This window comes from Micropterus salmoides, unplaced genomic scaffold (genome assembly GCF_014851395.1).
Source record: "Micropterus salmoides isolate LMB-PRFRI ecotype aquatic unplaced genomic scaffold, ASM1485139v1 Ms_hic_scaffold_4, whole genome shotgun sequence".
Lineage (NCBI taxonomy): Eukaryota > Metazoa > Chordata > Actinopteri > Centrarchiformes > Centrarchidae > Micropterus > Micropterus salmoides.
Genome location: NW_024043372.1, coordinates 10,815,488 through 10,835,468, shown reverse-complemented (window position 1 = coordinate 10,835,468; position 19,981 = coordinate 10,815,488). Strand labels below are relative to the sequence as shown.

Below are 19,981 nucleotides of genomic sequence, written 5' to 3'. Positions count from 1 at the left end.
GCTGTCTAGACAAAATACAATGTCCTTCTTGGAAAAGAAGCAAGGCTGCTTGCTGCTAGAAACAGACGATTTGTTCCCTGTATGAATCACATCGCGTGAATGTGACATGAGCTAAATATAGTCTTTAGCTCTTCTCCTCCACACTCACCCTTATTTGCATGCAATCATTTGTTTGATTTGTATCAGCGTGCAGAATCTGGACAGGAGCGATCCTGTGGGCTCTTGAGAATGAGCCAGAACAAATAATGGTCTGTTGCACAGGGTGAAAAAAAAGATAGGGAGGACTTATCTTGCAGCGAGGAGCCAGAAAAAACACGGCTGCAAGTGACTCTGTGTAACCAGAGCCAGGGGCAAGGCTCCCTCACCCAGACTCGCCCACAATTTATACATTCACGTGTCCATCTGTACCTCCAAAACCCTTACCCACACCACCATCACACCCCTCCCCCCTTCCCCTCTCTCTCCCTTACCGATATCCAGTGCAAATGTTGTGTCCTGACAAAGTCATCACTACTTATTTAGAGAAATAGATATCTGGAGTTATGCCCTGGACAGATTCCTCTTCTCAGCTTGGGAGAAGCCATAACTTTCCAAACAGCAAATGCTCTGCCAGCATTAATTAGACTACTCTGCGTGGGAGAATGGTCATCATAGCACACTCTGCTCAACTGTATTCACCACATTGAGAAGCCAAAACCAAGGGTCATCAACTTGTTGTTGATGTACTCTGAAATGGCTGCATTTTGGGTTCCCCATCACTGACACTTGCTACAAAGTTTAACTTCCTGATTAAGTGTATAAGAAGCGAGACGTAATGGCAGTTTAGCAGTAGGTTGTTGGGAAAAGTAGGACAAGGAAGGTGAAGGCAAACAGGGAAACACTGGGGTATCAGGCTGATTAGACACAATGTCATTACTCTGATCAAAGCATACAGAAATCCCCACAGCCCATCTCACTTTAACATGATTAGTGTCATCCCTTATTTGACAAGCCTGCCAGGGAGGTAGAACCAACTGGGGGCGGGAACACTCAGCCACTAATTATTCTTGCTGGATCCACAGGCCTTCATTATAATTTTTTTACTGGATACCAGTTTGTTTTTGCTTTGGTTACATGTTGTACTGTACAGTATGTAACATCCACTAAGCTGGAAGAAGGTCAAATGTGCTAAGTACTCAAGAAACTGCTTACATGTTTGCCATTCTGGTTTCCAGAATTGTGAGTTAGCAGGAATGTCCTGCTAAGTAAATTAATTCTTGACATTTTTCTTCCATTCTTAATGAAAATGTCTGCAGAAAATGTTGACTTAAGTGAAAGACCTCGCAGCCAGATGCCATTTAAGACTTCCTTACAGATATCATTCACCATACAGTCCTTGGGCCTCTATGGGCAGACATTTTCAAGTTATTGACATGCAGCATGTGTACCGCAGGTTATTCACAACATCAAATGTGACTTAGTAGTATGTAACTACAAAAGTGCAATTATTATTGAATCAAGAAGTGCATTTTTATTGTTTACTGAGCAACGCTCCATCTCAGCAAACAAAGTTTCTTTCCCTAAGATTTAGATCCAAATTATAATTCTTCTTTTGGAGCCAAGCTTCTTAAAATCTTTATAGGTGATTCCTTGAAGATTTGACATTGAAATCGGAAACATTAAAGTATCAACTTTTGACCTAATAGGGTTGCCACCCGTCCCTTAACATACGGAATAGTCCCGTATTTGAGAACTGAATAGCGAGTCCCGTTTTGAATCAGTACGGAATGTGGTTTGTCAGACACATAAGCATTAATTTAATAAGAGATGAGAGAGAGATACAGCATATTTAATACACATTTAATTATCAAATTATAGTGCCTATGTGAAGAATATAAACAACTATGTGTTATGCTATCTATAGAACTGCATCCTTCAATACTATATAATTAACAATAGGCTAAATAAAAACAAAAAAAATAAATACAAAAAAGTATATTTTCTGACCAATCATTAAAATGGTGAAAAATTTAATTTAGAAATGTCTGTAGATGTCTGTGTTCACACCACCCTTTACAATTACTTAAGTTCATTTGCAATTTCTCATCCTGTCCATCAACAGCCACATCATAAGCATAGCAGCATCCATTGGTTACGTGGAAAGGATATTTTCCAGAATTACCAACATAGTGACAGCAAGAACAGGTGCTCCGTGAAGCTCATTAGGAGTGAGCTCTTCATCACTCTGAACTTTGAGCAGTCCTGCTCATAGTTTTACTGAAGCTGTTTGAAAGACAAACAGCTACTCAGTACACAAGTAGTGTACTTCTGACAAGAAAACATTTATTAAAGGAAGTAGGCCGAACATGCTCCAATACTTCACACAAAGCCTACCACTTCTGGTCCACTGATGTACATGATGTTCATGGAAAATCCTTTGCATGAGTCTTTCCAATCAAATCATATGTCATTTCAATGGTCAGCATTCAGAGACCGGAAAAACTTGGATCTTGTCTTGCAATTTACGTTGAAGACTTATTACGTGATTTGAACTTGCCTTCAAGGACTGTGAGACTTGACTTGAGACTTGCTCTGACAGAAGTGTGACTTATATGTCTTGAATGATGTGAGAATTGACTTGGTCTTGAGACCAAGAGAAACTGAAAGTCAAAGCGGCCTGTGCCCCTTCAAAGAGTGATATCACAGTGCCCTAAATGCCAGCTCCACCATATCGCCTTTTCCCTGTCTGAATGAGCAGCCAGTCTTAGTGCCACACAAGCAATTAAGTCTGAGACACTGAGCCATATAGTGTGTCTTGGAGGGCCCACACTTGATTTAGCCACCTTTTAGGTTAGGAGAGAGAATTGCCTGATAAATTAACCATCTCCAAAAAGGAGATTAATAGCATAGTCTTTGCATCATTTCTTTCTCTGAATTCCCCCCTCTTTCTAGATCCATCTAAATTCCAGGTCCAGGAATTGTGATGTGATAGCCTGGCAGAACAATTTGCCCCACTCATCATAAAACACTCTGCAGAAGTTACATACAACTAGCCTTTATACTGTATTCATTTATAGTTTCCTGGTGATATTTTACAGAGCAAAATGTAGCATCTACCAGCCTTGAGATACATTTTAATTCCAATTTTTTAATGAATGAGAGCAGAATGAAGGAAAGGCATTTAAATGGTCATGGCAGTTGTATTAAAAGCTAAAATTATCAGCAGCATTAAAATATGCATTATTTTGACTTGTCAGTAGTTATTTGGCATTTAGCTATGTGAATGTGTATGCATGCGTGCGTGCGTGTGTGTGTGTAAGCACCACATTACTTACCCAGAGGTAGCCTTGAGGTAAGGAGGTGCTCGCTGCAGAGAAGCCCAACAATGCACAGTGAACAGGATTGTGGAGGGCAGCTTCAAGCTATAAGAAAAAATATAAATATTGATTTAATAAGTCTCATGGTTCAATACTGCAACCATGTATTAATAATTCTTTTGATGTAGTCGCAATAAACCACTAAACTGACACTGGTTGGTCACCTTTCACAAGGATGCATGTGAAATCAAAACGCCTCAACTCTGGCACCTACATCTAGAACTTCGTCATTTTACATGGGGGTTGATGGCATTCTACCCACATTATAAGCTGTGAATGTAAGTGTATGGAAACACTCATTGGAAGCATTAGCAGCTCACACATCACATCTTTTTAAATCTTTTTTTTTTACATGTTCACATATTTTCACAGAATAACCAAAATAACTGTGGACTCTTCCTCTCTCACAATAAACTCCTGTTTTGACAGTCTGAAAATGCTGTATCATAAATAGCAGTTTTATTTGTCGAGCGCTAAAAACAATGATATAAACAAACAACAGACTCACACCACAATGTTCATATTAATGTATAACCTGCAGGTGTTCAATTTTAAATTGCTTTCTACTACCAATGCCAAAATCAAAAGGCCAACATTAAAAAAAACTGTTTGATGTTTCAGCTATTATTGGATTCAAACATTAGAGTTTTGGCCTAGTTTTAGCTTTTTTTACACAATTCTTATTTTTGTATCATTTGATTTGTTTTTGTACCTAGTTTTGGTGTAACATGTAGTTCTTGTTCTTTTAGTAACCATGCTGTCGGCTCTCAAGATACCGGAAGACTGAAATCCTGAACCAATGCAGATGTCTGACTATTTATTGTCAATAAAAGGAGCCATGATTTTACTAAAAAGGAAAAAGAAATCTGTATTCTTTAGGCATAAAGCACATTTGTTTGCCTGAAACAGAGTGATGGAGGTTGACATTTACAGCGTACAGCCTGTGGCTGATGCATCAAAACCCCTGTGGTGAAAGCTGCTCTTGTAACCAGCAGTCCGTCTAGTAAGAAATGATTATTATTTTGGTGTACGACCGCTAAGGGTGGGCCTTCTGACAGACGGAACAGCTAATAGTGTGTTGTTGGGGTGGTGGGGAGCAGGTGAGTTGGTGGGTCTGAGAAGGGGAGGAGGGACTAAAGAGAGGGTCAACAATGAGCACTGTCGTCCTCCATGGCGGCAAGCATCAATCACCGGTGATTTAGAGCCTCCCCTGGACAGGATCCGCCCCCCTTTCTCTCTTGTTGTGTGTTTGTAAACACTAAACAAAAAAATAGGATACTGGCCAGATCACTGCTTTCCCCATCTGCACTGCAAGACTATTCCTCCACTCCCCCTGTGTTTCCCTCCCTCTATTCAAATTCACTACACAGATGCATGGCTCGTCTTCTCTATCAATCTCTCAGTCTCCCTTTCCCATTTCTCTTTCCCATCTTTCACTCTTTTTTCAAACCTGCTTTTCCTCCATCTTTTTTCTCCCTCTTCCTGTCTGCTAGCCCTCTGTCAAGCGCAATGAAATGTTTTTTGATAGGTAATTAAGCGGCAGCTATAATAGGTGTCCATATGGAAGCAGCTGTGGTTGTGAGAGAGACAGAGTGTGGCGGTGGACCAGAGGGACCAGAGTACTATCACGGACGGTGCTGGTAGTTCAGTGGTGGTTGGATTTTATCAGTCACCTGAGACTAGCAAGCACCATAGGCCTAGATTGCTTTGTATGTTAGCACTCTCCAGAGTCAGTCTGGCAATACTAGTGGGATCTATCCACTCTATCAGAACAGTCCCATCACAGCTTCCTAAGGTATTCAAAGGCAGGAATGTGCACTGGGGTTATTGAGATAAATTGCCGTTGTGTAAATTAAAAAGCTTGTTCCTTAATGAGATCAATCATTTGAAAAATTTGACGCCTACTCTTGTAAAATTATTGATATAAAGAAGAAATCTCATTTTGGAATATTGTAAAAGTAATTTATTATTATTATTATTATTACGTTTTAATTACCATGAGACATTTTCAATTTTGAATGAAACTCCATGACTGTTACATAAAGCAACATTTTGTATGAGAGTGGTTTGAAGCACATAAGGATATCAAGGCAAGGATAGATTGTGTTCCCATTATGTGCAGACAGTGACTATGATCAATACAGTAAAACGTTGGTCCGCGTATTGAACTTCTTTAAACAGCCAATGGAAAGAGCACAAAAACAAAGCCTGTGAGATCATTTCCACCTGTGAATGTGCAAATTATATCGATTGGCTCAAAGGACATGTGGGTCTTCAGCAATGACCATATCAGTGGTGATCCCAATGCTAATAAGGCATCAGTAAGGCACCATTTAAAAATCAATGAGATCCAAGAGTTCTCAAAGTCAATTGTCAGTCTTGTTTATAGCACAGTCTGTGTGTGTGTGTGTGTGTGTGTGTGTGTGTGTGTGTGTGTGTGTGTGTGTGTGTGTGTGTGTGTGTGTGTGTGTGTGTGTGTGTGTGCATAGCTGTAGGTGTGAAGTTGACAGGCTGAAGCTATTCCCAGGTGCGGAGGCAGGATGAAAGAGGAAGGTGAGCCTGTAAGCTGGCTGAGGGAGGTTTGATGGGAGGACTTCGGGGAGTGTGGAGAGAAAAAGGGAGGAAGCGGGCAGGTGAGCTAATTAAAGCGAGATTTGTTGATGTGATGAGAGGGCGGCCTCCCAGCTGCTGGTTAACAATGACCCAATGGTCGACAGAGAGTCCGCCCCACCCATTACCCCAAGAGGGCGCCAGCCCATATGCTGGTTCCAGGTGGCAATGGTTAACAGAGGAGCATCCATTGCTTTTCTGGAAGATAAATGCAAATTGTGTGTAATTATAACCATTCCTGCAGGATAGAATGGATGGGATCATTTATTGTGAATGCCTTTTATCGTGAATGTCTTTTATCTACTGAGAAAATGCTTTGCCTAGTTACACACAGATTCAGCTCTTGGCTCTTGGTAAGTCAACAAATGTAAGTAGTGGTGGTTATTGGTAGTGGTCTAATATGACAGGGTAGGGCTTTAATGATTCATGCTCTTGGCTGTCGACTGTCAGCGCAGTGTCCCCTTGGTAAGGATGACTTCCCCAAATCCAATTAATGTTGTTTTACTTCCCAAGGCTACTCAGGTGCACTGTTTTTCCTTACAGCACTATTCGTCTGTAAGCACTGTGAGATCTGCTCTCAGATATATGGGGGATTTACCACACATCAGATTTGTGACAACTGCTATTGAGAAAAGGTTCGTGCATCATATCCACCAGGGGCCCATAATGTTATCAATGACAAGACACACTGCAGCCAGTATTGCATTGTTTGGCCTACACCATGCTTACGTAATGGATTCTCTTTATTGGAAAGAGTGCTCTATAGTCACTTATGAAAAACTGCATTAAGTAGAACTCCTGAGCACACATTTCTGGACTGTTCAAAAGGAAAAAATATTGTTTGCAAATACTATCGAGTATATTGCACTGTACAGCCAGCTGAATATCAAATAACAAATATTATCTCCATAAACTGCATGCGTACAGACAACTTGGTGCTGTATATTAGACCCAGGGAAAGAAAATATTGCTGTATTTTTTTCCCAATTCCATAGTCACAGTGCCTTCCACCAATTCCACATACCAACAATCTTTTACACGCACTAACAAGCACTAATAGAAAACTTCCACTGTTTATTAACTGGTAATTGACTGGTGAAGGCACTCCCTCCCCACTGCAACCCCACTGCCTAAGGCTACAGGCAGGACAGCCACAGAGTGAATTGCCAGTCAACCTGAAATTACTTACATCCAGAGCCATGCTACAGGTAATGCACACTAAACAAGCTACTAACATGGAAGATTTTGCAAAGTTGCTGCTTGGGTTATCAAGAAGGCAAGCTCTGATGGAGAGTGGCATATCTTGATTGCTAAAATATAAAAGCATGCAGTTTGTTAACCATGTTCGGCCTTGATATGACCTTTTACTGTATGTCTTTGATTTCTAACATGTTCTAAGGAAACAAAAGAATAAAATAAAAACCTGAAATTTATATTGTTAGTGCAAAAAATGTGACCTAGCTGGTAGTAACGCGTCCCACCGATGTAGTTTTACAATAATCCTAATCTACTTCCGTTGGAAAGTTGGAAAAACACATCAACTTTTATTCCCCAAATGTCACAAGCAGGTTGAATCCACAGAATTTTCTTTGCTGAATAATATACAACTAAACATGACAGGATACAGTATGAAAACCGTGTGACCCCACAGCTAGCCTTTACCCTCAATTCCCCAGTTCAACCACTTCACTAATGTAATTGAGCTCTCTTAAAGCAACAGTACCAAAAAAATGAATGAAATAGCATATTACATACAAAAGGGTCAAACTGTTTTTTTAAGGGGTCACATGGCAAAAAGGTTTGGAACCATGGCCTTACCAAACTATGAGATCACTGAGGTAATTATTTCCTAAAAAAAAGAATAAAACATTTATCCAAAAAATCTATTTAAAAAGAAAATTGGAACTATATTCAGGACTTGAAAACATCTGGTCTATCCTTTTGTTTGCTACTACTTGCATGGTCTACTACTGTGGTTGGTTGTGAACAAAGGTTGGCATTACTTGGTTGCATTACGTGACATATATGTAATGAGTCCTGAGACATACAGTACGGTCCTGTCGTTCTATTCACCCAGTGCAAGGGGGGTTTTAACCTGCATACACTTGCCACAAGGTCAGTCAACACTGTGTTTGAATACAGGATACACTTTGCTACAGTCACTCTGTCTGTTATTGCCTACTTCAAAGTGTGTGTGAGGTGATGATGAAGGATTGGATCAACCTATAGCCTATGTCCAAAATAAATATGTGCATGGATGAGAGAGAAATCGGTTTCTTCTGGGTCACTGATCAGAATCGTTGCAGAAAGGAAATGGTGCCAGTGATTTCCAATTTCAGTGATACCTCATGCGTTGTTTTTTTTTTTTAAAGGACATATTATGTTTAGGTATATATTTAATTTAAAGACATATTAGGTCTATGTATCTTTTCAATAATTTTATGCAATTTCAAAGTGTAATTTTTGAAATCAGAAATTTTCCATCCCATCTTTCTTCCCTAGTATTGAACACACCATTTTTTTTCGTTCCTGCCTGTCTACCCCATACCCAAGAGTAAAAATAAATAAAAATATTGGTTAATATTGTACTGTTCATTAGGTAAGCAGTGTTCCTGGCTCCATAAAGCAAAGCTACCTGATTATTTATTTATTTTTATCTTGCATGTTTATATTTTTTTTCAGGGATTTTGTCTGTATATAGCCTTATATAGCTTTATGTATACACCGGCCACTTTACACCGGTTCAATTGCTTGTTAACACAGATAGCTAATCAGCCAAACACATTGCAGCAATTTAATGCATTTAGGCATGTAGATGTGGTCAAGACAACTTTCTGAAGTTCAAACCGAGCGTCAGACAGGAGAAGAAAGGAGATTTACGTGACTTTGAACGTGGCATGGTTGTTGGTGCCAGACGTGCTGGTCTGAGTATTTCAGAAATTGCTGATCTACTGGGATTTTTACACACAGCCATCTCTAAGGTTTACAGAGAATGGTCTGAAAAGAGAAATTATCCAGTCAGCGGCAGTTGTGTGGACAAAAATGCCTTGATGATGTCAGAGGTGAGAGGAGAATGGGCAGACTGGTTCAAGATGACAGAAAGGCAACAGTAACTCAAATAACCACTTGTTACAAGCAAGGTTATCCATCCCTCTGCATGAGACCCGCTGACGTTGACTTGTTCAACTCAACATGGAGTCGCGGATGGGCAGCAAGGCAGGTGCTGCAGGAGTCTGCGCAGCTAAAGTCAAATACAAGTACAAGACCTATTTAAAGAGGTGGTATTATGCTCATTTTCAGGTTCATAATCTTATTAAGGGGTTGTACCAGAACAAAAAAAACACCATATTTTTTTCATACTGCACATTGCTGCAGATCCTCTTTTCACCATGTGTTGAATTGGTTTTAGGTATGGAGTGATGCATCTTGCCTCTACATGATCATTGTTGGGAGTTGCACATGTGCAGTTCCTAGTTACTACAGGCCAATCAGAAGCAGAGTAGGACGGGCCCTGAGAAGCCGGTAAACACGGCTTCACTTCAGCTGTACATGTTCCCTTAGCTGCTTAGCTGGTAAGGGGAACATATACAGCTGAGTGTTTTTCTACCATTCTTTTTGAGGGCATGTCAGACTAGCCGCTTGGTGAGCGTTATGACGTGCATTTTGCTGTGTCATCACAGGGATCAAAGGGAAATGGCTGGACTACAAGCAAGCTGTTTTCAGGCATTCAGAGCAGTTTTCTGTGGGAGATGGGAACTCCCTTTGGGGTGGACTTTTTCACTTTGCAAACATATTACATGCACAAAAAAGATATATAACTCAATAAAGGAGAGGGAAAAAGCTAAAAAGCATAATACCACCTCTTTAAATAAGAACGTTTTTGTTTGCATCTACTGGCAGGTGATGTCCATTCTAATCCTGGGCCAGTTTGTAACATCGAAGGAAAGCCGCTGTTGTTGGATATAGTTTGCAACCGTTTTGCTAAATTACATCAAGGAAGTAAGTTGTAAGTTCAAACTTCAAAATGCAATATTTAATCCGAGTGACTGTACATATAAAGACCATTTAAATAGAATGGTGGTTAAAAGGAAGATTTAACTCATTCAACCAGTAAATCAGGCTAAAGTCTTGTGGGACAAACGACTCAAACCCAAAGGACTGCTTGGCGGACATTTGAATATCAGAAGCATTGTGTCAAAAACTGAGCAACTCGAAGGTTAGCCGATAGACTCCAATTTAGACCTTCTTTTTATTTCAGTGTCAGTGAGTCCTGGTTAACTGAATCATCACCAAGGACTGCTTTTGCTATACCTGGGTTTCAAGTTTTTAGGAAAGACAGAAAATTAGGCAGATCAGGAGTTCTCTTCTCGTTACTGCCTCTACTGTATTGTCCCCTCATATGTCCTTTACTGTTACAGGCATATACCGACCCCAAATTCTACCAATATTTTTTATGGCAAATTAAAATCCTTATTAAAGGAAAGGAAATTGAAGTGTATTAGGTGACTTTAACATAAACTGGGCTGAGAAAGCAAGCAGGAAAAAACTAAAAAGTATATCAGATCAGTATAATGTCACTTAAATGAATCAATGCCCAACTAGGGTTACTCAATCATCACAAACACAGATATATCTTATTCTTAGTAATTAGCCTGAGAGAATAACAAAATATTTTAATTTGATAACTGGCATGTCAGATCATAATCTGACCTTAATCGTAAGAAAATTGATAAAACAACGATTCTTATATAGACAAGAGGGCAAAAGTTATTTTAATGTTATACCCAAAACCTTAGTCGGTCCATTTCAGGATAAATCAAAGCACTTGGACTGGAATGATGTTCTGCAGTCTGAAATAGAACAGGCATCAACTATTGTGATGGTCAGAGTTAGTGAGACTAAAAATGAGTTTTGCAAAAAGGTCTTACACTCACAAAATAAATATAATCTGCCATAGGTGAAATGAGCATCTCTGAAAACTAATAAAGCAAAGAGACTTGGCACTGAAGGCAAATTAACTTTGTTAGGAGTGTGGTTTTGTGTAAATGTTTGTTCCTGTTTTTATCTGTTTTCATGGATTTTGGTTTTGTGTATTGTGTTTCCACTGTTCAACCTTGATTGTTCTTATGTTCATTTGGTATGTTCAGCTTAGTTTACTTTTGCCAGTACCGTCTCATTCCCTTTTTTAGTTCTGTGTCTTAGCTCTTAGTCCTGTGCCATAGTTCATGTCCTAGTGTTACTCCTGGGCCTCGTTTCAGAAAGCGGGATTAGAGAAAATTCAGAGTATGTTAAGCCTGAGATGAGGGAAACTCTGGGTTTTCTGTTTCAGAAAGCGAGATCAGATAATCCCTAGATCAGTAACTCTGGCAACTGATGCTGTGAACCTAACATCCTCTGGAGTTAGATAGGCTAATTTTTTACCCAAACATGATCTTGAACATGACCAATTTATGATCAATCTGTCATCGATGTAAGGACAGATCTCCGCACATCATGGATTTATCTTCAGCACAGAATAAAATCTATGTCCGTCTTTAGGTATAACACTGTGACCGTTGCACTGACAACACTACTGTGGGCTACATTACTGCAGTAATCACTGTTTAAACTAATCTGTAACCTAGAAAACTGATCAATGAACATTAATCTTTCAAATTGTAGGCTAGTCGCACTGATTGGAACATTCCTATCGTAGTTATCAACTGGAGATAATGTGACTATTTCTGAGTGAGGATGTCTGTGGTGCAGCTGAAACAAATAAGCCTAAATAAAGGTTTAAAAGTAAGTTTTTCATTATTACCTGCTGATAGTCTGAATTTGTTTTGACAGCATTAATCAAATACGAAATGAGCAAGATTTTATGTAAAATAGACGTCTAAAACTTTAACCTATAGACACATTTTCCACTGCAAAACAATAATTAAAAGGCTAACCTGCTGGGTGTGACTGTGACTTTACGATCACAGGTTCACGAGTAAACTGTGTCTTATATTTGATCTATAGCCAACCTATTTTCATCTTCAGTTGGCCTATTACCACCGGCATTTTGTCCCATCGGGTTACAGCCTAATAAATATAGCCTTCCTATTTAAAATCGAATGGATAGTGCTGTAGCACTTTATCATTCATTAAGGAAATTCCAGTCTGGTAAATGATGAATGAGCAACGCTTTATAGTAGCCTAATAATGTTTACACATTGATTGTTCTTCCACTCCTGCGTTTTAGAGCCTATCATGGTCCACATTGGCACGCATTCATATTTATATCCACCCGATTAAAATGGAGGCTCTGCCTTTATTTACCCATTTCCGTGGTGAATCGTAGAATCAGAGCTCCATTGATGATGTCTTTTTCTCATCCTCACGGATGCGCTTCCGTCGGGCTCAACATACTCAGAGTTGATTGAACTTATTCTGATCAGCTGTTCTGGAACCGAAAATTCCGTTTCCCACCTCAGGCTCAGTCAACTCAGAGCTCAGGGATAAGCTCAGAGTTTGTTAAGCCTGCTTTCTGAAACAGGGCCCTGGTCTGTGTACTTCTGTGTATGTTGTTATTTTGGCCTTGCTTTGTGTTAAGTTTTATCCTAGTCTTAGTCTATTCCTTGTTAGGTTGTAGTTTATTTATATTATTTAGTTTTCTTTCTGCTAAGTGTTGGTTTGTGTTCTCTGTTTGGTGATTGATTATTTGACAGTGTTGAGTCTTGCGTGCTTGTTTCCTGTTGTGTTTAGTTTGCCTTTTGATGTTCAGTTGTGTTTATGCATTTTGGTCTGGTTTTGTCTGCTCCCCCTGTGATCACTCTGCCTGCCTGTGTGTCTGTGTCTGATTGCCTCCACCTGGTCTTGGTCCCGCCCTGCTCAATACCTAGTTTTTAAATGTTTGCTTGTTCTGTTCAGTCTTTGTTACATCCTCGTCAATGTTGAGTGTTGACTGTCCTGCTGCTGTACTTTGGATTACTCTGACCGTGCTCTGGATTATTTTTTGGTTTTCGGATTTACTTCAGTTTTGGACTTTTCCTAGTGCTTCCATGAAAGCCTGTTTTGTTTAGTTTTTGTGTGAACTGCAACCTCCTCCTCACGTATTGTCTGCATTTGGGTCCACACCTACAATAAGTTTGCACTCAGCCACCTATGACAATCTTAAATCTGGACTATCACATGACAGGAAAAAATTCCAAAATTGCAAAATAAAGCAATAAAAGAACTAAGTCAGGCTAAAGCTGATTACTTTATTAAATTAATCAATGACTCTAAGGGAAATAGTAAATTAATTTGGAAAAATATTAATAAAATTACAAAGGAGCGTAAATCAGTTAAAAATTGGGTAATAAACGAACAATCAAAAGTGATAAAAGATAAAGGAATAACAGCTACAATCATTAATTCATTGTTTGTAGACTCAGTAAAGTGTCTGGGTATGAATCTTTGTCTAAGACCAAGAGCACTCGAATCGGCAAATAATGACTTCCGTTTTCACAATAAAAGAATATACAGTAATGAAAACACTTGATTGCTTGAAAGGATCCATGTCTAAGGATGTTTTTGATTTTGATGCATGTTTTTTAAGAAATTATAAATACTATGTAAGCCTTTAACTTATCTGATAAACTTGTCAACAACAAAGTCCTATTTTCCCTCATCCTGAAAAGGTGCAGAGGTGACCCCAATCTTAAAATCAGACGATAGAACTCTCACATCAAGTTATTTTAAAAAAGCTGGTTACGGCCCTGTTGGGAAAAACTACTCTATAGTTTTCAGACACTTATGTCAATGTTATTTTGCATGGATGTCACTGACAGGTGGTGGTAGCGTTGCATAAAGGTATCAAAAACAGTTCCAGTTTTGGAATTTCTGAGGGTAATATACAACATAGACGATTTACACTTTGAAAAATTAGGAATCAAATACATGGTGCATATTTACTTGACCTATACAGTGTTTTCTTTTACCCTAAAAAGTATGAAAATTCTGTTTACCTTTTATTCTAAAACTAGATCGGGATCAGAACCCATTATAGGCATTATACAGATTTTAGCATGCAGAATGAGTAACATGGCACTCAAAATATCTACACTCAGTCGCCAGTTTAGTAGGTACACGTAGCTAAAACTGATGTTAATGCAATCTAATACAACAGTCTTGCAGTCCTACTGTACCTTCATTCAGTTCATGAGGAAACTGTTTTAGATAGGTGGTGGTTCTGCCATTCATTTTGGAGGGTGCAGTATGTTGTGCTGTTTGGGTAGGCTAGCAGGAACACATATTGTGTAATGCAATACAGCATCACAAAGTGCAGCCTCCAAAATGATCATACAGCTGATAACTGAGTGTTTATAAAGTTTACAGTATGCTACATAAGCCCTTATACACACACTATTAGTGGACATGAACACTCATGACACAACCATACGGGGACAGCTAAGTATTGTTTGCTCATTATCTGTTTTCCAATACATCATACTCTCTCATGAACTTAATACAAAAAGACAACAGGATCAAAGTTGAAACTTGCTATTCATGTTATGATTTCATGAGCTCGATGTCACCCAGTGATTTAAATTCCATCAGCATCTAAAAGTGGAGATCAAAGGGCCAACCACCTGCTGTGCTTGCAGGCCTGCGTTATGTTCAGAATATTCAATGTCATATGAAGACAAAAAGTTTAAACCATCTGCACGAGACGGCTGAGTATACAGTCTGATTCTTAACTCTTGATATGCCTGTATTAGGTCCTTTAGAGGTGGCGGCCAAACCATATGGCTATCAGCTTATTATTTAAACTGGCTCAGGACATTTTCTTCAATTTAATAACCACTGTCTGTACAGTAACGATTCCCTGTCTCCCCTGGCTATGCCACAGATCATATCAGCAATAAGTGGAATGAAGTTGGAGAGTGGTTTTGCATATTGCTGCTCGGAGCAACAGCCTGACATTGGTAGGACATCACAAACTCATATTCATGACTCGACTAAGATTTTCTTACTCGTGTCCTTTACCGCTCCTAGCTGAACGACTGCAACACGGCCAACAAATGTGATGCAAATTCGCTGTGTCGCTATGCCCCCTCTTCACACACACACACACACACACACACACACACACACACACACACACACACACACACACCCACCCACCCACACCGCTAACTCCTGCGGCCATGGCAGTTCCAACTCTGGATGAAAGCAGTATACTGCCCCTGCATTAATGGGTTCAAAAGAGGACTACGGGCCAAAACTTCTCTGTGTAGTCAATCACTTCCTCCATCTTCCCCTACCTTTTGTCAGAGACAGGAGACATCCGCACAGGGCCCAGACAAGCTTTGGATGACCGATCTTTACCCACCTCAAAGACTGACATAACTGTTTGTCAGCATTTGGTCCTATGAAACCCTGGGCACATGAGTGGACAAGGCTTTCTATAATCCTTAATATCAGATGGCAGGAAACGCAGAACAAAGGGAGCACTGGTGCCAGCTCAGTCCTAGCCATGTGGTGGCTGCAGTTACTTTTGCCAAGGAAGCTCTGCACATCAAGGAGCACCTCCCGAATTTGAATCTTATAATGCTTGGATCCTAATTCTATGGTGGCCTGTTTGGCATAACATCAGACATAAATCACAACTGTTTCATATATACTAATCTGGTTGTTCAACCACCACACTTCAGGCTCATTCTTTCAAGCCTTTATTTTGATAGGATTAAAACAAATATTTTATTTTCTAGCCATGATTTGACATGTCTTGTACAGATCAACCCAAGAGTTGGCATTTCATAAGAGAACTGAAAAGATCAGGTCAACTCCTTAGTACCAACATACAGCAATTAAGTTGAGTGAAAACACTTTATAAATCACATACAGGTTCAAATTTACTCCTACTTTAAAAGAAAGCAGAAGGTGAAGACAACCTGTCCTTAAATGTCTTAACACCGGCCAACAACAATAAATTATGCAGCATTCAGAGTGGTAGTTATCCATGTCTTGAAAGCAAGTAGCAAGAAGACTAATTAGCAGAGCAAAGAATAACGGGAGACCATATCACTGCAACAGACAGGATTGGTTTGGCACAATAAGAAATCAAAGAGGAGAGAGGGCTTTCTTTCCTTTTCTTTTGAATTGATGCAGTTTTTGCCTAACGTCCTCTCCACATTGATGTATAATCACAGAGGAAGAATGTGACCGAATTAGCACATTTAGCAGATCTGCAGGATTTCCCTTCTGGGTACATAATTTGTTCCTGCATGCTATCTTGACAAGTACAGAGTGAGCAGAAACACAGGGCCAGAGAAGGAGAACTCTACTCTGAGGCATTGCTAGAGTGTCTATGATTCCCTGTAATTAGTATGTTAACTGTCACAGCAACAGATCAGGCCCTAAGCAAACGACCTCACTGTCAAGCAGTGGATTGTCTACTCTTACACACCTCTCTCTCTCTCTCTCTCTCCACACACACACACACACACACACACACACACACACACACACACACACACACACACACACACACACACACACACACACACACACACAAACACTGCCCTCTATTGGCAAGGAGAGTAATGAATGGAAAAGGAAATGCACAGTATGGAAGCCACATTTACGTGTGCCATGCCACACAACAAAGCATGTAACTACTATGTAATTACCATGTAAATTATAATAAGAAAACTGGACTTCCATCGAGTAAATGAATCTCTTTAGTACATACTAAATGTGAAAACAAGACTCAGCCGTTACAAAACCACCTTGATCCTGTCATTACAGCAGCAAATTAAAATCCCAAATCCCTTTCACCAACCCTGTTCCAGCTGTTTAGTAAATTAATTAAAAGCTTAGGTACACAGGATGTAATGATGACATGACTATATTAGCATGCTGATGCTAACACAGCCTCTTGGGTATTTGCACTATTTATTTCAATACACCTCTATTCATTTCAATACACACACAGTAGCAACATTGCTGCCTACTCTGGCAACATAACCAGTATTGCTGTCCTGGCCAATAAGTGGTAGGGATACGGGTTACGGTAGTCATTCATAATATAACTTCTCTGTGCACTCATGTCAGTATCATCATCTACTACCATCTCACCATTACTTCAGTTCAATAAACCTGACTGCTTCTGCTGCTTAGCCCTTGCAGAGTATAGATACAGATCTACAAAGAAGAAAGCCTGACCTCTGTACACTCCTGGTACGTTAGCCAAAATGTTGGAAACTGTCACAACTCCCTCAGAGTTGTTCTCCGCAAATGTTGCTCTCTGCAAATGCCAAAGTTTGACTTCTGCCCTGACCTCAGCAAGAGGTCCCCTTTGATCGGGAGTGTTAAGCAGTCAGAGCTTGTGTGCTGTCACTGCTCCCTGTATTTGTGACAGTGACAAGTTTTGTGTGTCTGGAGTTGGGTTTTTCTGAGCCTGGCCACGCTGACCAGAAGGGCCAAGCCATATCAGCTCCAGCGACAGGTCTGATGTGATCCAGCTTCACGCAGAGAAATTAGATTGACACTTTCTCCTGCATTCTCGCATTCTGCATGCCAAAAGCTTGTCTGCCCCCCTTTGAACTCAGAGGATGAGCAGCAGTGCTCTGTTTCTGAGGAGAGAACTGTGGTCCATGTTTACAAAGCTTTTAGGGGCTCAAAAAAATTTACGCCTAGATTTGCGGTTATTTCTCTCAGAGTGCAGTTCTCAGTACATTTTAGCAAACACATTTCTATAAATAAAAATTGATACGTTATACTGAATTCCATAGTAAACACGTCTCTGCAGAATGAAGCTTGCAAAAACCCATCAGAACACTTTTACAGAACATGGCAATGTGTTAGTATCTATGAATTCAATATTGCAGACAGGTTCTCTTGATCATTGTAGCAGATGCCACACAAGGTTCAGCCTCATGTCCTAAAGATGTCGGCACGATGGTTGATATTTAGTGAGCATCTGTTGCTTTAAAATATAGTCTCCAAAACCCAAAACGACAACCATGCAACGGTAATCAAACATCATGCAGAAACTCATGTTCTGTTTAAGTATAAATATTTCTATTTGGGGTTAAGATGAATTCGGAAGGCAGAAAACACATCTGTCCTCTGAATTAAACAGCTGATGGGTAGCCACTGATGGCATACTAGCAAAATATTTGAGCATCATTTGTGGAAATTCTAAGGAAGCCAAAACAGCCAAATACAGAAATAGAGCATAGCACAGTCAGCATTGTTTTTCATCGCCATGATAGTCACAAAAAAAAACCCAGCATACTGTAGATTATTCTAAATTTCTAATAAGCAATACATTAGGGGCAAAAACATTAATCTTGTTGAGGATCAGGTCTGAGAGAGAACAGTGCATACCACATGTGAAGCACATGTGAGTACCACTGTTTGTGTTTTTCTGTTTGCCAGAAGGATATTACTGCAGGGTTAGAAAGGGAGCTGCTACGCCCCGGTGGATCTGTGGTTAGAACGAACTTTTAATCCGTGCTGTGGCATCTGTCCTCGACAAATCAGAGAGGTGGCTGTTACTCTGAAAAGTAACAAACGACCTTCAAGAAACACAGAGCGAGAAGCATTGTGTACGGTGTCTGATGGCTTTGAAAAATTATAATACCAAACAGGTTAGAAGAGGGGAAAGGAAATACACATTCAGGAAGGCATTGCATCAGGAAAAGGCCACATTTTCACACTGTCCTACTTTTTAATCCATACTTGATAATATAATATCTCATCTACATACACACACACACACACACACAGCCTTCTCACTGAGCCCTTTTTGTCATCTTGGCTGAAAGAGCTTTGAGTCACCATGTTCGAATATCAATAATTCACCAGATAATACAATGAATATAGCCATAAACACAGTGTATTTGGTGTTGCCAAGGATGCCGTTCAACAAGAGAATTTTCTGGACATGCAGTCATGTGGCTTGCTGAATGCACAGTGCTGCGCTCTTATAACTCCATCAGCAGGGAAGATGAATGACAGTGAATGAGAGGGACATTCACAGCATGACCCCAAAAGCACCAGCTAGTCTAGTAAACAAGCACAGTTTCCGGTGACCTCATACAGTGTGATGTCAACAGATGATAAGACAGAAACGACTGATAACATGTTTAATGGATTTCAAGAGCAAATCATACCCACTCCAAAAAAGAAAAACACATACATAAGTACATAAATAAATAATAATGGTGATCTGTGTGATCTATGTAAACTAGTAGAGTGTATTAGGGGTAAGATGTGGCCAGGCTTTGCGGTTTTCTGAGCTGAGACACAGAAGCTAATCCTCTCAGAAAAAGAGAAAGGAAGCTAACCCTGATGCAGCCCAAACCCTTTTCCAGTTTGTCATTCCACACTTCAAAGCGTACATGATGAAATCCCCCAAGGTATTATAAGAGCTCTGGCATAGCAGCCATCCCCAACCCTGTCCCAGCCTAATGCCTCATAAACGGAGTCTGGAAACATGTCTCTTTACTATTTCGAAAGTCTTTGTAGCCTTGGATCTTTAAGAACCTTTTAGAGTTGCAGGGGAAGGGGTGCTTTCCTACTGGAGGAGATATGAGGCATTTGTGAATCATTATGCGGCCAAGGGATTCCTGTCCACTCACCATAAAATACTGCACATACAGTATGCACATGCGCCTCTTTGAGAATGTTTAGATCAGGACAGGAACCAGGCATTGATCTTCTTCAGCGCTTTGCTGAATGAGCGCTTATACAGAAATATAGTGCAGAAGAAAATACAGGTCCTAGATAGAGACAGGCATGTGATTTAAGACATTCAGTTCCCAAAGCACTAGGTGACGCCACTAATACAGCTTGCTGAGCTGTCAGATTATTGGGTTTCATAAATACATGCATTATTGGTCGCCAGGCTCAGACTAACCTAGCCTGCTGGGTAGAACTGAGAGAACATAACAGTGGATGTTAGGTTCTAGATACTATGTAAGCAAACACATGATTGCAATCCATTTAAACAAAAAAAAAAATCTCATAACATTTTTTGTTCAAAAAAGTAAATATTA

The 19,981-nt window shown here is 39.9% G+C and overlaps 1 protein-coding gene across 3 annotated transcripts in view; it reads right to left on the bottom strand.

Moving 5' to 3' along the window:
* arhgef10la (Rho guanine nucleotide exchange factor (GEF) 10-like a) overlaps positions 1–19,981 on the bottom strand; it is a 115,770-nt gene that overhangs the window by 22,587 nt on the left and 73,202 nt on the right. For all 3 annotated transcript variants that reach the window (XM_038695432.1, XM_038695433.1, XM_038695434.1), the window contains one exon: positions 3,315–3,401. In XM_038695432.1, the coding sequence (XP_038551360.1) occupies positions 3,315–3,401 (87 nt within the window). The remainder of the gene's footprint in view (positions 1–3,314; positions 3,402–19,981) is intronic.